We start from the raw sequence: 19137 nt of genomic DNA, 5'->3' as shown, positions 1-19137 counted from the left end.
ATATATTATTTACTGAGATTGTCATTAAAAAGGGGAAAAAAAGAGAAAAAAATAGTTAGTAATGAGACAATGAAAGCCTTTTTCACACATTTGTCCATTAAACTGTATAGCTAAGCTATTGATGCAGTGTTTTTACAACACACTTATAAAAAAAATTGGTAGGACATGAGAACAACACAAGTCTGGGTAAAAACACCAGACTGTGACAAGTCCAACATAACAGAAAAAACAAAGTCTGGAGACCAGACAAGAGTACTACAGTCTTGATTTGGGGTTGACTGCTTCTTTAAATAGGTTGCTTGAACCCTAGGACCAATGTGTCAGCTTTAAGCACAGTCTAGAGCTCAGCGTGTGTATTTATGAGAATCCATGCAAAGTAAAGTCACTTATTTTGACACCAAGGTTTGGTGTTAGAAGCCATTTATTTCATTTTCATGATTCATTTTTATGATCCATTAACATGGGTGCAGGGGATTCAATAGTTGGTGGATGTGAGACCAGAGATGTACACTGACATCACCACTGGTTTACGTACACGTATTTTACCAGTACACTGCTTAACAATACGCTTATATACAATTTCAAGTTAGAATGGACAGTGATGGGCGAGATGTAGAGACAGTGTAGAATGGAAATTCCGCAACAATGAGGAAGTCAAACTGGATCAAACTTAAGGAAATTTAAGTCCCTTTTCCACCTCACAAAAAAAAACTGTTAACACCTGGTTTCTGGATGTAATGGGGAAGGTTACAATTAGCATTTATTCCCACGTCAAATGACTCTGCGGTCATCACAGGTATTATTGGCTCTGGCTCAATTCGGCTCCAATCAGCTCTGATGAGCAGTGATGGAAACCCAACACCCTGGTGAACCTGCTAATTTTAGCCCCTTTACTGGCGAGATGCAATAACATGTTATCACAAATTAGTATGCATCTCCACTCAAACACTACATAATTAGTCTGTACCAGCTTTAGGACAGACTGAATGAGTAAGGCATATATAGAAAGAAGTAACCACCATTAAGTTTTTACTGGCCTCCATACTGCTTTCTACTAACCTGTTTTCTGGCCTGTCCATGATGTCCAACATGACACTTAAAAAAAATCCACACAGGCATAGAAAACATACTCGTCTGCTGCAGAGCCCCATATACACACTGGTCTGGCAATGGGAAAGGAGTCCATAGCCTATTCTTAGCAGGCTTACTCATGTTTAAAAACCTATGTGCAAGCACTAATTTTGGTGGAAAAGGGGTATAAATGACAAGGTCACAAGGACAGTTTTTTTTACAAGCACTGAAAGACCTGGAAGGTTATGACATTTGCAACTGTGCACTTTTTTGGGTCCTTTTAAGGGAAAAACTACTGAATATCTTGCCTTGAATTTATATTTGTTTTGTTGACATTTTTCCAAAACATTCTACAAGCAGATCAGTTTGATTTGTTTCTGTTTTGTGTCTTCAATTACAAAACTGCCTAAAATTCTACCTATACATTCTAGCATTGCAGAATCAGGAAAAGGCAATTTGTTGTTAGAAAGCAGATGGTAGATGAAAGATGTTAATTGTACAAGTACACGGAGCACATACACCTCTCTTGCTTCTTTATCTATTTACAAAATCTGTTTGCTAAGCTTATGTCTGTCTTTGCTAAATGTGAAGTCAGAGAAATGTGTGAGCGAAACATAGAGGAATAAGTCCCTCAAAACAAACATGAAAGATCAACAGAGGTGGAAATAATATCGCTCAAATGATAAACGTGAGGAAAATATATTTAATACAAATAAAATGTCATAAAAAACAAATAAAACCATTATGGCACCAAGATTCTTAAAGAATCATAATGGTTGAATAAAAGACATTCACACAGAATGAAACCTCTTCTTTCATAATAGTCATCACTAGGTTATTCTGGCTATTTAGTCAGATTGCTAATGAGATGGAAAAGCAGGAAAACTGAAGGACAGAGATAAATTAGTAGCTCATTCTTTTTTTTTTTTACACTGAGATATTACTTACAGTAAGTATGTTACAAGGTGGACAATGTTTCTTTTTATGTGGAGAAATTCAACATGTAGCTGGATGGATTGTTGGATATCAACAGAGACTCCTGTTCAGGTCAAACTACTCTATTTAAAGTGGATTTCTCTAGTTCATCTGATCAACACAGACATTTTGGCAAAACAGAACAACAGAACAAATAAGTATGACAATGTCAATAGGTCTTACGCTGAGGCGGCAATGACCAGCACTGCCAATAGTGCTATTGAACTGTAATGTATTATCCTAAAGGTGTTGTGTCCACCCCTTTTATACCAATGAGGATAGGTTCAGTAACTAACACCTTTCACAAACATAATGCAGGTCAACAGCGCCACCAACATCAGCATCCAGAATGATCATACAGCTGAGTCAATCAAACAGTTTGAACAAAATCAGAACATTCTAACCTTCACAAAGGATTTACTGGTCCTGTTTCCGACTAATGTCATTATCATTTGTTAAATCTCACTGCACTGTCCAGTAGGTGCACATCATTGCAATGACAATGGCTGCATGTACATCCACTGTTGGTGTCAATCATCACTCTGAGGTCACTCTACAGAGTGTTCCAGGGAGGACGTTTTTCTGAAGGCTGATGTGGAATTTAGCATTGCCCTGGTTCCCTCATCAAAAAGCCTTCCATTGGATTTTGGATTATTGCAGAAAAAAAGCTCTGTGGCAAACAAACATGATGATTCATGAGACAGCAAGATAATCTTCACAAATGAACACCACTTTCATGATTTTTAAAGCCTCAAAGGAATTGCTAAAAAAACGGCTAAGGCTGGGCTATAAACAAACTAAACTACAGTTGCATGACTTAGCATCCGTACCACTACAGGGCTGTGAAGCCATAAGCAGCATGATAACATTCTGTATTGTGAGCAACCACCTTTTAAAAGATAAACAAAGGCTTCAGAATTCACAGTGGGGTATTTACTGACTTATGTCACAAAACAAAATGTGAAAGTCTCTAAAGCTTGTGTTAACCACAGACCTTATTTCAGCCATCTAACCAAAAACCCAGTGCAAAAATGCTGACTCATTTACGGGTTTTAGGACTCATTACTGGGGCACTCTATTTGAATTTATCTGCTTGTGTTTATTTAATGCTCCCTAATTAGCACCTTTAAGCTACTTCTGCTGACTCATTACAGCGACAGGACATGAAGCTGATTCAACTCTTAAAGACTAGATCAAAGGAATACTTTACCCACAAAATTACAATTTACATTTCAATTATTGATGTAATGTTACCTTAAATTTGTCAAGAAAACTTTTTTTTTTTTTTTTCCATTTCAGTTTTGTGTCTTGCCTTCAACCCATTCTGACCAGGACAGAAACTTATCAACGCTTACACTTTCAATCCCGGAGAGCAAGGGCTGAAGGCAGGGTAATGCAATGCATATGGAAGGAACTGAGCATACAGCTGGATAAATGAGACTTGAATTATACTGTACAAGTTGTGAGAGTTTGTAAGCAGATGTTTTGATATAGTTTTGCTGTTGTTAAATGTGGACCCCAGTGACTTCAATTCATCAACAATATTTACTGTTTTTGGATTCTTCGTTCCCCATGGATGAATGCAAGAAAAAAGACAGTTTTCTTCACCAATTCAAGGTGACACACGGTGAGTAACTGATGTAGAGATGGTCATTTTTAAGAAATGGTCAGTATTCCTTTAATGCAGACTGCTACACAAATAGACTCTGATCCTCTCAGCCACATTTAGTCAAATTAGCGCAACCTGTTGACCTCTCACAGTATGGATGTTCAGACAGTGGCTTTAGAGACAAGGTAAAGGGAACATATAACATATTCAAATTACTACAGTATCAGTACAGTACTTCCTAGGAGATCACATGAAGATCGGCATTTTCAAAAGCTACTTTGAGGAAAGATAAATCAACAGTGAAGACCACATCCCCTTTCCTTGCAAATGACATCACAGCAGATCAGTTCTGATCCCTGTGTGAGTCTGTCACTCATCATCTTGTGTATTCTAATAATCCTTGTCTTTTACACTTTTGTTTTTTTTTGTACAGACCCGATGCTTTCCCCTCTGGGTTTCACAGTGACAGCTGGAGAAAAGGCACACTGCACATTTTCCACAATATCATCTTCGCTCTTCTCAACAAATGTGCTTTTAGCATGCCTTCAGACACACATGTCTACAATGCCCTCGTCTGTGATCAGAAGTTGAGTCTTGAGCCTCGGAGCCATGTCCTGCATCTTCAACTGCTGCAAGTCAAAGTGACCCTGCTCACAGTCTTCAGCCCCTGCAGAGGATTGATTGCTGTTGGACTGCCGCAGGCTGGAGCTGCCCCCTGTGGAGTACACTCCTGAGTCTCCACTGCCGCTGCTGTCCTGACGACTGTGTCTGCCACTGGAGACATAAAGGAGAGGGTACATGTGTTCATTCACTTACTGACAAAAAAACAAAACAAAAATACATTACACCACACATTATGATGATATGTGAACACTATGAAGTACTGGCTGAGTCACTGAAGGCCATATAAATATGAAAACATGTAAACATGAACGAAACACGTGAGCTGATGTCATGTCAGAGATAAACTGACCTGCTGTCTGGCTCCAGGCCTAAAGGGGGTGCTGGCAGGACCTCTGGGGGGGGCTCATGGATTTCCAGGACCAGTGGCTCTGGACAGACGGTCACCTTGTCGCACAACAGGTCTGAGTCTGAATCCGGGGTGAGGAGGTGAGGAATGTCAGAGCCAGGTGAGTCATAAAGATACTGGAAGGAGGTGCAGGGTGAGATGGAGGAAGAGGAGTAAGGAAAGACTGACATGAGACGTCCTGGTGAAACTGAATATATAAACTTCAGTGAGATAAAATGCTGAAATGCCAATGATTTGTTCTCTCCTAAGCAATGGAGTGGCCAGTCAGCTGCTATATCCATAGGTTAACCATATCTTCTTTGACCAACACCAAAAAAAATGCCAAAGCTGTGGCTGCATACCTGGAAGTGTGGAGGGAGCTGGATGGAGGGGTACAACGTGGCCTTGAGGGTCTTTACGAACCAAAAGAAGCCACAGAGTAAGAGCAGCATGACCACGAAGCAGCTAACCAGAGAGACCAGGAAGTACCCCAAGATCTGCCACCATGGAATGACACCTGTTAAAGTGACACAAATACACAGATTACATCATATTTGAGTGATGTTGCATCTGTTATCAGCTACATACACTTATGTCCTGAGTATATACAAACATGGAGACTAGGGATGTCCCGATTCGATCCTCGGATCCGGTATTGGCGCAGATCATGTTATTTTTACAAAATCGGAATTGGTAATAAAAGATCGGAAGAATCAAAACAACAAAAATGGCCAGGTTTTTCATCTATGTTGTTCATTGTTGCCTCCGCTTTCCAATTTTATAAACATATTTTTTTTTATAAGACAGTGGTTATCAGCTGATGGCTTGCTCACCTCCAGACACACCCACTGGTGCTATCGGCCAGTGGGATGGCTTGATCAGCTGAGCCCAGGTGGACCGGCCCCTACATTATGCCGCTCCTGGTAGTATGGCGAGAGACACCGGCAAGTGAGAAATGAGCCAGAAGTCCTCTGCATATTCGGCCTACCACGGCATTTTACACCGCTCAAAGTCTGCGAAATAGGTGCGCTTCCCTGTGGAATATCATCCATCCGGCCACCGGCCTCACCTCAGATTTACATTTTGTGCTGCTGAACCACCGATAAGCTTTTTGGATATTATTTAAATAAAAAACAAACCTTATGGGACAACTTTTTTTTTCTTTCTTAATGCTTTGCAAAGTATCGGATCGGACTCGGTATTGGACTTGGTTTCAAAATAAAGGACTTTGTATCGGATCGGATGCAAAAAGAATGTGATCGGGACATCCCTAATGGAGACATGACTGTGAGCTCTACTAGTTACATGCTACTTTTAACATTACATACTGTATTTGTAATGACTAATAATTGATAACTAATAATTAGTTACACAGATGAATTTACTTGTTGACAGTGTGGCTCTTGTCCAGGTCCTTTTTCTACTCAACTTCATAGAAGCCAAAATTCTTCCATACCCTAACTTTTAAACCAGGGGGTGGCAGTTGGATTATATCCACCTGTGGTTGCTCACACCAACCCATTTTGGCATATTTATACCAGCGTAGTGTCCAGTATTTATGTCCTGTAATATTTTAGCAGTGACACTATGCAGTTCATGTACTGGTGAATAATAAATGTTCTGCAGTCTTTTTATTTGAAACGTAAAAAGTAAAAAGTCACTTTACATGCTGCTGTTTTGTGCTATGACCTATTTAAGTGCTGGTAGTTATTTACGTGACAATGCCTGAACGCAACACTGACTCCGCTCCAACAGTGCCGTGCTGCGCTGCTGTGCGAGCAGCGTGTTTGTCTGTGGTAACAGCAGTCTGTTGATGGTTATTTACACACTGTCCATAACAATAACTATGTCAGGTAACAAACTGCGCCGGGCTCGGGTCAGGTTTCGTCAGGAAAATGTGGCCCGAGCCACGATCTAGCGTGCTCACCTGTGTGTGTGTGTGTGTGTGTGTGTGTGTGTGTGTGTGTGTGTGGCGGAACTCCGCCGTGCGCGATACGGGAGCGTGCCTATGTTCCCACAGCCCCATGTTCCCACAGCCCTTTGTTCCCACAGCTCTATGTTCCCACATTTCCTTTTTCATAAATTTGTATTAGATTTTATCCCCCCTTTCTCCCAATTTGGTAGCCAATTACACCCAACCTATTATCCCCCCGAACCCTAACCCTAACCCTTGTGGGAGGATAGGACTTAAATTGAAGGGAAATGTAGGAACACAAGACCTAATTTTGAAAAATGTCCTAGAAATGTGGGAACATAGGGTTTAATTTTGAGAAAAATCTTAGAAATATGGGAACTGTGGGAACATAGAGCCTAATTTTAAGAAAAATCTTAGAAATGTGGGAACATAGGGCTGTGCGAACATAGGGCCTAATTTTAAGAAAAATCTTAGAAATGTGGGAACATAGGACTGTGGGAACATAGGGCTGTGGGACCATTGGACTGTGGGAACATAGGGCTGACCCCCGCGATACAGAGAGCAGAGGAGAATTGTAAGACGGTGCCCTCTCCTCCCCTCTTATATACTTTACTCACAAATGTGTGAATTGACCTGGATATGGAGCGTCTGCAGCGCCAAATAATACCGGTTTAAGCGCTAAGACGGGAAAAAAAAATATCAGCAGCAGCGTTCATATTTCATACAGGGGAAACACTGCATGGCATGCAGGGCTCCAGACTAACTTTTTCCACTAGGAGCACCAGTGCTCCTTACTGAAATTTAGGAGCACTATCTATATCGACACAGCATATTCATAATTTTGTCTATATTAATTGCATTACTGATAATTTAGCAATAAACACAGACAGACCCTGCCTCTTAAATAGGGCTGCCACTAACGATTATTTTCATTGTCGACTAATCTGTTGATTATTTCTTCGATTAGTCGACTAATCATTTCATTGAAAAATGTGTTAAAATGTTGAAAAATGTCAGTCTGTCTCGCCCAAACCCCAAAATTACGTCATCTAATGTCTTGTTTCATACTCACGCTGAAGGGTTTTAGTTCACCGTCATGGGAGAGTGTGTAAAGCTGCCAATATTTGAACGTAAGAAGCTGCATTAAGAGTATTTTGGGGTACTTTCACAGTACTTTTCTATGAAAAATGACTCAAACCGATTAGTCGACTACTAGAATAGTCAGTTATTTTAATAGTCGATTAGTCATCGATCAGTCGACTAATCGTGGCAGCCCTACTCTTAAATGATGCGTGCAGCGGCGCTTTTGCTCCATCATTGCATCTGCCCCTGCATAATTTATGCCTGATGTTGCTGTTGTGCTTAACCAGCTTTTCATGTTTGAACTGTGTGGTGGAGTCGGCGAATTTAATTTTCCCCGCAAATTTCGGACTGCACTGAGAGCAGTACATGTAGGATATCACTTTCTTTTCTTTACAATATCTCAACCACGTAAATTCAGTGAGCCATTCTTGTCGGAAATGATAGGGCTTTGGCTTTTTCGGTGCTGTGACATCACCTGCTGACTCGTCCTCTCAACTATCGTCGTCGGAAGTTTGGGAAACTGGCACAGGACCGACAGGAGTTTCTGGATTATTTTTTCTTGTGAAAAACTAATCTATAGTTCGTTTCATAGCATCACTTTATGGTCAAACGACACAGCACTTTCTACTCGACACCGGCTCTGTGACCCCTCTCTGTCTGACCCCGTGCACAGTGCAGTGATTTGTAAGTCGCACTGGTGCGCCTAGTTAAAAAAAACTATGTCACACGGCCTCCAAAAAAGGTTGCAAAATGCGATCAATTAGGCGTAGTCTGGAGCCCTGGCATGCTGTTTTCTCTCAGTGTCCAGTAACGGTAACGGACACCTAAACAACATGTGATTGGAAGTAGTGTGTGTGTGTGTGTGTGTGTGTGTGTGTGCGCGCGCTTGTTGTTTTTAGACCCTCCCCACTCAGCTCTTATTGGCCAGCTGCGTTTGATAACACTATACTATTGGTGGAACTACCCATGTGCTTGGCTGAAAATCAGAAGATAATTTGTTAAATGCTAATTTATGCCAAGCTGTTGCCACAAAAAATAATAATAAAAAAAAATACTAGAAATGTCTGTCAAGCCGGAAATCCGGCGCCACGCCGGAGTACTTTAAACCCTGGAGTTGTTTTAATTGTTTAATGCTGCAATGTGTGTTGGTCAGGTGTTCTTGTTTCTTCACATTACTGCTGATCGTTGCTCTGATCTGTTAATGTTCGTCTCTGGGGGATAGTGTTGAAAGTATTTGCAATACACTAAACATTCACCTCACAAATGCAATTATTTAGCCTAGACATAAAATTAAAACATGCTTATAACTGCTGACTTTTGTGAAGATGAATTACAGTTAACTCTAGTGCCTTCTCAGACCTCCAGGTTTAGATCTGGACAGACAGATAACACATTCACAAGGTGGAGAGAAAAATGAATAACAGCTATATGTAAACTTGTAGAGGGAAACATTTTTAAAACATTTGAAAAACTCAAAACCAAATTCAACTTAGAAAATGAGAACTTGTTCAGATATTTTCAACTAAGACACTTTTATAATACAGAAATTAAAAAAGGAAATTCAAGAGAATTTAGCGATGTGATTGAAATATTGACAGGTGCATACAAACGTGCTCCCTCCAAAACAGTCTCCAAATTGTTTAGAGTTTTCAAAAATGTAATGGAGGGTGTACTTTGTATGTGAAATTGAAATGGGAGGCAGAACTGAATCTTTATCTGTCGGGAGACGAGTGGCATTCCAGCTACAGTATGCAGCAAACGTCCACCAGCTCTAAAAGATGGAGAGAATTTGGGTGGAAGAATATAATTTGTTTTTTTTCATCACACCATAAACAAAATACAAACAATCAGGTGAACAACAGCACTGCTGTAGACTCTGGGCAGGCGAATGCCGATCACTTACAAATATTCTGGTCATTTATAAAACTACAAATATTCTGGGATGGGATTATTCTGATTTTATATAATAATCCCTATACTTTTAGGTTACTAGATCCCAAGGGACCCGCGGATTGTGTACTTGGGATTAATATCTGAGGATATTATTCACAAGAAGGACATTTATCTGTTCAAAATCCTCATACTGGCATGCAAAAAGGCCATTACAAGAAACGGGCTGACACGTGACCCACCAACTCCAGGAGAGTGGATGGACATGTAGAGGAACTATATTCCATGGAAAAACTGACCTTTCACCTGAGGACTAAAGCAAGGACACATTTGCAATGCTGGGATAAATGGACAGACTATAAGAGAAATGAGACGTGTATCAAACAGTTGTAAACTGAAGGCCCCCCCCCATTACAAGAGTGGTAAAGAGTTAATACCCTGGCCTGTGTAAGTATTTATTTTACGGCTGTGTAAAGACTCTGCTCGCCTCTTCATAAACTATTCCCAAAGGGAAGCAACAGGCAGATTCTTGAGGCATTATTGTGTGATATTAATGTGTCGATTTAAAAAGTGTTACCTTCAGTCTGCATGCAGTGGGGTGAGGTGAAGCTGCTGCTCTTGTTGTAGAAGTCATAGCATGACTGAATGCTCACACAGTACCAAGTCCAGGCCTTCAAGTTTGGCAAAGTCACCATGTTGGCACTGCTAGTCAACATCTGGGTCTTTAAGGGCTGAAGGACACATGGGGGAGGTGAAGAAATTAGGAGTCAGCACACTGCAGTCAAAGGAAATCTTTTAGCACAGATGTCATTCAACCACATCATTATATATATTTTTTACACTAATATATCAATATATATATCAATCAATATATATATATATATATATATATATATATATCAATATCAATATATATATATATATATATATATATAAAATGTTAACAATGCAGCTAAGGTGAACTGAATTAAGACTTTTATGTGCAAAGTTGCATTTGGTTTCATATGAATTTGATGCAAATTTGGTGTGTATTCAAAAGTGATTTAAATAGGGGGGCAAAACAAGATTTTGCAACGAGCCTCCAAAAAGCTAGAAATGGCCCTGCTGACTGGTTTGTCTACTGGAAAAAATGCACCTGTCAAGGGGAGAGGAACAGCATGTGGCCAAAGATAAACCTCGAGAAATCTCATTGCAGCCTAATGTCCCGTAGTAGATAAAGAAGAGGAGGTAAGTGCTTAATGCTAATAACATGATTTGAGCTGCGGCAGAGTTTTGACTCCTGATAGACCAAATCACAATGTTTATTTCCATTTATTTACAATATTTTAACTGCCTTACCCTGCTGTCAGACAGCCTTTTCCAACGGGGAACTCAAGCTGTTACATCAAAGCCACCACATTCCACTAACAAAAACAGTCATTTTACTAGGCACAACACTAAGTGGCTGGTCCACCGCAGCGTCACTTGATTAGTGTGTAGTAGTTCTTTTTTTTTTAGGTAAAATATAGTAAAAGTAATAATTCTTGCTGTGAGCGTGATGTCACTGTGATTCGGTCTATACTTACTGTAACCTTAACATGATCGTTAGATCACTTGCTGTAAATGCAAACATCGGCTGCAGTTAGTTAACTGTGATGTTACTGTTAACATCAAATAGTGAATCTGCTAACTGGTAACATTAACATTATATTGGGCAGCTTAGCTCATTTACTGGGGTTGAATTCCCTGTTGTAGCTGCAGTCAGCCTCTGACTGCATGTAGTCAGTCATTTTCATTTTCATTAATGAGTCATTTTCATAACCATTCATTGTAATGTTAGCAGGGTGTTTTTCTTAACTCTGTAGGCTACTGTAGTTTAAAAAGCGAATGCTAAGGCTTGGGATTTGTGAACAATAAGAAAGTTATATTTAAAATTGTACTTATTTGTGCAATTTCAGTATTCAGCATCAGTTTATTCACTCTTTTGTTACCTGTGTATTTCTATTATGAATGTATTTTTTTTCAAAGTAGCATTCTTATTTTAAAATGTACTATATTTATCTTTATAAAAAGCCCAGTAGAAACTTTATTATAACATAGAATGCAAAAAATGGCGAGAAGGCGTACTGTGTCAACCCTATGCAAAAACAAGAAGAGGGAATGAAACAGTCCTTAAACAAGAAAAAAGATTATTTGTCATAATAATATACTGTATTATCTTTCTGCAGTACATGCAATTTCAAAACACATGCACCTGTAATGACATTCATTTTCTAGGCTGTGCATAATTACCATTTCTTTACTCTTTTGTTCATTCTGTGGCTGTTATCCAAATCATTTGACATACTTGTCAGCTGTGCGTCAGCTCTGGGTTATTTCAGGACGTTTCCTAGTAACCTGCACTTTCCCCGTCAAACCAGTTTTAAGACATACCTGCTGGCTGCTATACTCTTTCTCATGTGATATTTACCTGCCTTGTAGCACAGACAGGAAACACCTCATCTCGGCATATAGGGCACATTAAAACCAATAAACCAACACTGCACTGAACATGTAGAACAGAAACCAGGTGCTCTGTTACCAGGGCCCATTCTCACTGTATGACTGGTTATGAAGCTGCTGCAGTCTCAAGGGTTTCCCCTGGTGTCTTTAGGGACTGAAGAGAAAATGGGATGTGTGAACTGTTGGATCACTTATCCTGCTGTAACATGTCTGTGTGGATCTCTCTTGCTGCTTTAAAACAAAGAATCTGTGAGAGGTATCACATGAAAAAATGTGTTCCCATCAAGGGAACTGATGTTAAAGGAGATCTGATACAAAAAGGCTGTTCAAACCCACATGTTGCAGTCTGAGGACATTCAGATTCATATTCTTCATGGAGTATAAAAGCTATTTCAAACTAATACAGTGGCAATACATACAATAATACATACAATACATAAAACAGTGCAAAGCAATTTCCTACCTGTCTGTCTCCAGAGCGTTCCCAGTAGAGGATGTGGTAGTACAACTCAGGATGATGATCCTTCATTGAACTGTTGGTACTGGTCAAAGGGTCAGTGATGAAAATGTCCAGGTCACTTCCAGCAGGAGAAAGATCCACTTTGCTTGGAGGACCCACAGCAGCTAGCAGGAGCAGCAGTGAGGCATGGATAGATTATGGTCTGTTTGTAGCCTTTTATTTTGTTAGCTTCAATAGCACAATATCAAATAATAATATTTCTCAAATACGAAGATTTGCTGCTTTTCTTTTCATACAAGACAGTTAACTAAATATATTTGGGCCGGTCAGACATAACAAGAGTTTTGAGGACAACAGCTGAGACCCGTGGCACATTTTATAAATAAAACAATTCATTGAGAAAATAATTGATGTTCATTTATATGCAAAACAATAGTTAGTTGCAGCCCTAATCAAAACAGCACAGGCTCTTACCTAATATTGTTTCACTCCAGGGCCATAATCACCCTTTTAACAACAAGGGGACCATTTTCAATCTACACCTTTTGTGACCCAACCCTCAGGGCAAGTCCGGGGATATTCCCTCCTGGTGAATTTTTTAGAAACTTAACAGCTAAACTGTAAATTTCAGAACATTTTGAAACAATAGGCAGTGTGAGCATCTCTTCCCCCTCCAATATATATTATAAATAATGCCTAGTTTCACCCATTCAGATGAGGTTCATTAAGGTCCCTCTGTTCTTTTTTAAAATGACTATCATGTGCTCTATGATAGATCTGATAGAGCCGGCCCCTTTCTCTTGAGTCTGTAACATTTTCACAGAAGACATTATTCAGTGCAAGCAATACAATGATGGACTGCTTCCTGAACTTGACATGAGCTTTGCATTTGTCTGTGTAGCATTTTGGTGCCCAGTGCAGCACACAGTGCACAGGAGGCAGGCTCATTTAAATGAGGCAGCACAAAGCCAGCTGTTGGTAATTTTTATGGAAATGGGTCTCAAAAGTTACACAAAGAACACGTCTTATAACGTGCCTCTGTCGCTATTTCACTTGAGTGATTTTGTCCACAAGAGCAGACCAAATTCTTGTAGTAATTTAGCTGCAGTAATGCTAGGTCACCATGTCACTCACAGCACCATCAACATCATTTTGTGGTTGTACACTCTCTGTTCAGTTGCTCTTCTATGCGCTGTCTATCAAAGTGTGTTTGTCTTGATTCTAATGGTTATAAGGTAAGGTAAGGTAAGGCAACTTTATTTGTACCAGAAGGTAGATTTGGTTCACAGTTTAAGTGATGAGTTGGCTTCCACACAAGCCCACACAAAACAGACAAACAGGTCAGGACACAATAACATAGTAACAATAAAAAGATAAAATGTCATCAGTGCGTCAGTTCAAAGTGCAGGATTAAAAAGGGCATGTAAAACCATTATAATACCCAAAATATGAATTTAAAAACAATACCAAAGAAATAAAAAAAAAAAGGTCATTAATTCTTTTTTTTCCCTTCTCTCCTTTCTTCCCTTCTTTCCTTCCTTTCTTTCAGATTGGTTTGGAGTGAGTTTTGTTTAACTCTCTAATGGCTTAAACAAAACTCACTCCAAACCAATCTGAAAGAAAGGAAGGAAAGAAGGGAAGAAAGGAGAGAAGGAACCACCACCTAAGATCACATGCTGCCATAGGCTCATGTGTAAAATGTCTTTCCGGTGAACTTTATGTATTTGCCTGAACATTTAGAAGGACTGATTCTCTCCCTAATCCCAGTGTTCTGCTCTACCTCCACTTGTCTTCATCTCATCCCTCTCTCTCACCATCTTTATCAGGGCAGAACTCCTTCAGCGTCCAGTCGGAGAGACGTCCGTTCACATTAGCTCGTACACGAAGCACATAGATGCCCAGGTAGTACAGGTTTAACTTTGTGAGGTCACATGACCTATGTGATGTCTCCTCACACACTGTAGACCAGATCGGATTCTTTTTCTTAGACTTAAGTTTGTACTTCCTGAAGGGGCAAGAAACAAAACATGTAAGGCATTAATCATCAACCAAAATACTGGCTGTCATATACTTTATTTAAAAAAAAAAATAAAGGAAATATGAAGCAATTTAAAGTATCTGGAACTGTTTGAGTTAGCCTGGGGTGCTAACTCCTTGCTTTGTAAAAAACTAGGCTAGTATAAATCTGTATTTATGTCTGAAACACTGCACAAAAGAAAGACATCTCATTTGTTCATCACATCTAGGGCTGGGCGATATGGACCAAAATTGATATCCCGGTATTTTCAGGCTGAATGGCGATACATGATATATATCCCGGTATTTTCTACGAAGTGGGCTACATGTTCAGTTGCAAGCTGATCCACAGTTTAAGTCCCTTGTTATTTTTGCTGCATGTGTTTTTCCACAAAAGGGCAGGTAAAAGAAGTTTACCTGTTGGAGGTGAGCTGTTTGCAGAGGTGCAGTTGGAGCCTGTTGTCTGCAGCTCTTCATCAACATCTCACTGTTTCTGCTTTTACTCTTCCTCCCTGCCGTATTATTACACTTGTCTTAATTGAAGAAAAGCCACTAATACAGTTTAGCTAATTCTGTAATAAACATATTTTAATTCATATAAGGTCTTAAAAATAAAAGTCCCCCGTTATTTTGTTATGTAAAAACTTTTATTGTGAAGCAGCAAAATAAGGAAATATGGAGTTTTTCGAGCAGCAACTTCACACAACTTCTAATATGGCTGATAGCAAACATGAATTAATAAAATAAAGCAGATATGTAAAGTAAAAACAGGATGCAGGAGAGAAACTAAACTCATTCAGATTCAGTTAGAAGCTACAGACGTACTAAGAGCTGTACACACAGAGACTTTTAAAAACACTTTTCTCTCTGGTCTTCTTCAGACGGAGGTGAGTAGAGTCTTCCAAAACACAGCTTGTTAGAGGGGGAGGAGCGGGGAGAAGCGGGGTTCACTGCGGTTGACTAGATGCCACTGCTACCCGCTTGACAGCGGGGGTGGCCCGGCTTTTGGATTTATTCCGGAGAAGGAGTAGGTGCGCCGCTCGGCATGGCACTGGGCATCTAAACTGATAATGGAAACACGTTACACACAAAACACAACAACAAATCGGCGCTTGACTGAATGCGGCTAAAAGTTACAGAGGAAAAGGCCCACAGTATTATATGTGTGCGACTACGGTAACTTCATTCATCTCACAGACTGATTTAGCGTAGCTTGTGCAACATATAGACTGATGTTGCATTGTAGACTAATGAACAGACATTAAACAGAGGAGCAGCTCTGTGTTTCTCTGAGTGTTGATGGAGAACCTGTGAGTGAGTGAGAGGGGCGGAGCTGTGCGGAGAGTGTGAGAGAGGAGAGATGCACACTGGTGTGCGTTATGTGGCGCAACTTGACCCTATATCGATACAAACGGTTTTGTCTAAATCTATATCTTGCTTGAAAATATATCGGTATATTGTAAAATACCGATATACCGCCCAGCCCTAATCACATCTGAACAAATTTTTGAAGTTGCAATCAGTCACATCCCCATCATTTATTATCATCATCATCCAACACTCATCATCCACACTGCAGTACAGTGACTTTATCTTGTTATGCTAAACTCCCCAAGCATGAGAAACTCTTCTTTTCCAAGTAAATATTTTAAATTGTTTCCTATAGTTGGTCTTGATTACATTTTGACTCCTAACAAACAGCATTACATTTCTCATGAGAAAGCTGAGCAATGTCAATACATTACTTCAAACCACCAAGGCTCATAAGATGTTTTATTTCTTACCAGCCACTTAGCCAAACTGAAGTAAACAAACAGCCAAAGAAAATCAAGACTGAGAGTTTAAAGCTACACTACTGTTTCTGTGAGGCTCACTGTAAAGAAAATCAAACTGTAAGATGGCTAAGTGTAGAGATCCTTGAGGTCATTGTGAAGTCAATACAAGATTTGGACAAAGGGTTCTGTCAGAGTAACTTATGGGCGGCAGTAGCTCAGTCCATAGGGACTTGGCTTGGGATTGGGAACCAGAGGGATGCCGGTTCAAGTCCCCGCCCGGATCAAAATATGGAGCGTGGACTGGTAGCTGGAGAGGTTCCCTTGAGCAAGGCACCGAACCCCCCAACGGCTCGGGGCCCCTCATTCTAACGTCGTGAAAACACCGAATTTCCCCTTTGGTGATTAATAAAAGTATATATATATATATATATATATATATATATATATATATATATATTTATATATATATATATATATATATATATATATATATATATATATATACAGTACAGGTCAAAAGTTTGGACACACCTTCTCATTCAATGCGTTTTCTTTATTTTCATGACTATTTACATTGTAGATTCTCACTGAAGGCATCAAAACTATGAATGAACACGTGGAGTTATGTACTTAACAAAAAAAGGTGAAATACCTGAAAACATGTTTTATATTCTAGTTTCTTCAAAATAGCCACCCTTTGCTCTGATTACTGCTTTGCACACTCTTGGCATTCTCTCCATGAGCTTCAAGAGGTAGTCACCTGAAATGGTTTTCACTTCACAGGTGTGCCTTATCAGGGTTAATTAGTGGAATTTCTTGCTTTATCAATGGGGTTGGGACCATCAGTTGTGTTGTGCAGAAGTCAGGTTAATACACAGCCGACAGCCCTATTGGACAACTGTTAAAATTCATATTATGGCAAGAACCAATCAGCTAACTAAAGAAAAACGAGTGGCCATCATTACTTTAAGAAATGAAGGTCAGTCAGTCCGGAAAATTGCAAAAACTTTAAATGTGTCCCCAAGTGGAGTCGCAAAAACCACCAAGCGCTACAACGAAACTGGCACACATGAGGACCGACCCAGGAAAGGAAGACCAAGAGTCACCTCTGCTTCTGAGGATAAGTTCATCCGAGTCACCAGCCTCAGAAATCGCAAGTTAACAGCAGCTCAGATCAGAGACCAGATGAATGCCACACAGAGTTCTAGCAGCAGACCCATCTCTAGAACAACTGTTAAGAGGAGACTGGCGAATCAGGCCTTCATGGTCAAATAGCTGCTAGGAAACCACTGCTAAGGAGGCAACAAGCAGAAGAGATTTGTTTGGGCCAAGAAACACAAGGAATGGACATTAGACCAGTGGAAATCTGTGCTTTGGTCTGATGAGTCCAAATTTGAGATCTTTGGTTCCAACCGCCGTGTCTTTGTGAGACGCAGAAAAGGTGAACGGATGGATTCCACATGCCTGGTTCCCACTGTGAAGCATGGAGGAGGAGGTGTGATGGTGTGGGAGTGTTTTGCTGGTGACAATGTTGGGGATTTATTCAAAATTGAAGGCACACTGAACCAGCATGGCTACCACAGCATCCTGCAGCGACATGCCATCCCATCCGCTTTGCGTTTAGTTGGACGATCATTTATTTTTCAACAGGACAATGACCCCAAACACACCTCCAGGCTGTGTAAGGGCTATTTGACCAAGAAGGAGAGTGATGGAGTGCTGCGGCAGATGACCTGGCCTCCACAGTCACCGGACCTGAGATGGTTTGGGGTGAGCTGGACCGCAGAGTGAAGGCAAAGGGGCCAACAAATGCTAAACACCTCTGGGAACTCCTTCAAGACTGTTGGAAAACCATTTCAGGTGACTACCTCTTGAAGCTCATGGAGAGAATGCCAAGAGTGTGCAAAGCAGTAATCAGAGCAAAGGGTGGCTATTTTGAAGAAACTAGAATATAAAACATGTTTTCAGTTATTTCACCTTTTTTTGTTAAGTACATAACTCCACGTGTTCATTCATAGTTTTGATGCCTTCAGTGAGAATCTACAATGTAAATAGTCATGAAAATAAAGAAAACGCATTGAATGAGAAGGTGTGTCCAAACTTTTGGCCTGTACTGTATATATATATATATCTACACAGTATATATACACACACATATGTATATATGTATTTATACCATGGTCTGGGTGAATACTCTTTTCTGATTGGTCAGCAGGTATGCGTTAAAACCCTTTGATGCACATGTAGTTCGGCTAAACTTTATAACTGTCTAAATTTATCCGCTAACCGGCCTGTAACCATAGAACCATTAATGAGCGCAGCTGTCAAACTGTCAACTGCTGAGGGAAAAATAACACTGCAGCTGTCAAACAACTTCCAAGGGAAAAAACAAACAGAAATGGCTGATTTTAACATTTCTTTTAACTTATTTGGAAAGTACAAGGATTTTGAGGAATGGGATGCCGCAGAAGAAAACGAAATGGAGAAGGAAAGAAAAAAAATCAAGGGAAAAACGGCACAAGGAACTGACACCTGAAGAGCTTCAAATGATAGAAGAGGAGAAAGATGAGATAAATACAAAAAAGACAACAAAATGGGCAGTTAAGATACTGACGGACTTTCTCTGCCAAAAAAAAAAGAACATGGATTTGAATACATACTTGGCAGTCATGCTTAATGACATTTTACGCAAGTCTTATGCCTCGGTTCAGTCCGCTAAGCCTGGCGGTGAGTACAGTGTGGCTAGCTTAATGAGTATCAGAGCTGGTATTAACCGCCACATATCACATTTCAACATAATAAGTGATACAGAGTTCAAATCCAGCAATGCTGTTTTTAAAGCAATGCTGAAAC

The 19137-nt window shown here is 40.0% G+C and overlaps 1 protein-coding gene across 1 annotated transcript in view; it reads right to left on the bottom strand.

Moving 5' to 3' along the window:
• Positions 1-1760: 1760 nt before the first annotated feature.
• Positions 1761-19137, bottom strand: part of il10rb (interleukin 10 receptor, beta) — a 54734-nt gene continuing 37357 nt past the window's right edge. Inside the window, exons 3-8 of the mRNA XM_049594867.1 lie at positions 14308-14498; positions 12497-12657; positions 10130-10283; positions 5027-5181; positions 4629-4801; positions 1761-4429 (exon numbers count right to left, since the gene is read on the bottom strand). Coding sequence (XP_049450824.1) covers positions 4201-4429; positions 4629-4801; positions 5027-5181; positions 10130-10283; positions 12497-12657; positions 14308-14498 — 1063 coding nt within the window. The 3' untranslated portion in view covers positions 1761-4200. The remainder of the gene's footprint in view (positions 4430-4628; positions 4802-5026; positions 5182-10129; positions 10284-12496; positions 12658-14307; positions 14499-19137) is intronic.

Source organism: Epinephelus fuscoguttatus, linkage group LG13 (assembly GCF_011397635.1).
Source record: "Epinephelus fuscoguttatus linkage group LG13, E.fuscoguttatus.final_Chr_v1".
Taxonomy (NCBI): Eukaryota; Metazoa; Chordata; class Actinopteri; order Perciformes; family Serranidae; genus Epinephelus; species Epinephelus fuscoguttatus.
This window is presented reverse-complemented; position numbering and strand designations above follow the sequence as displayed.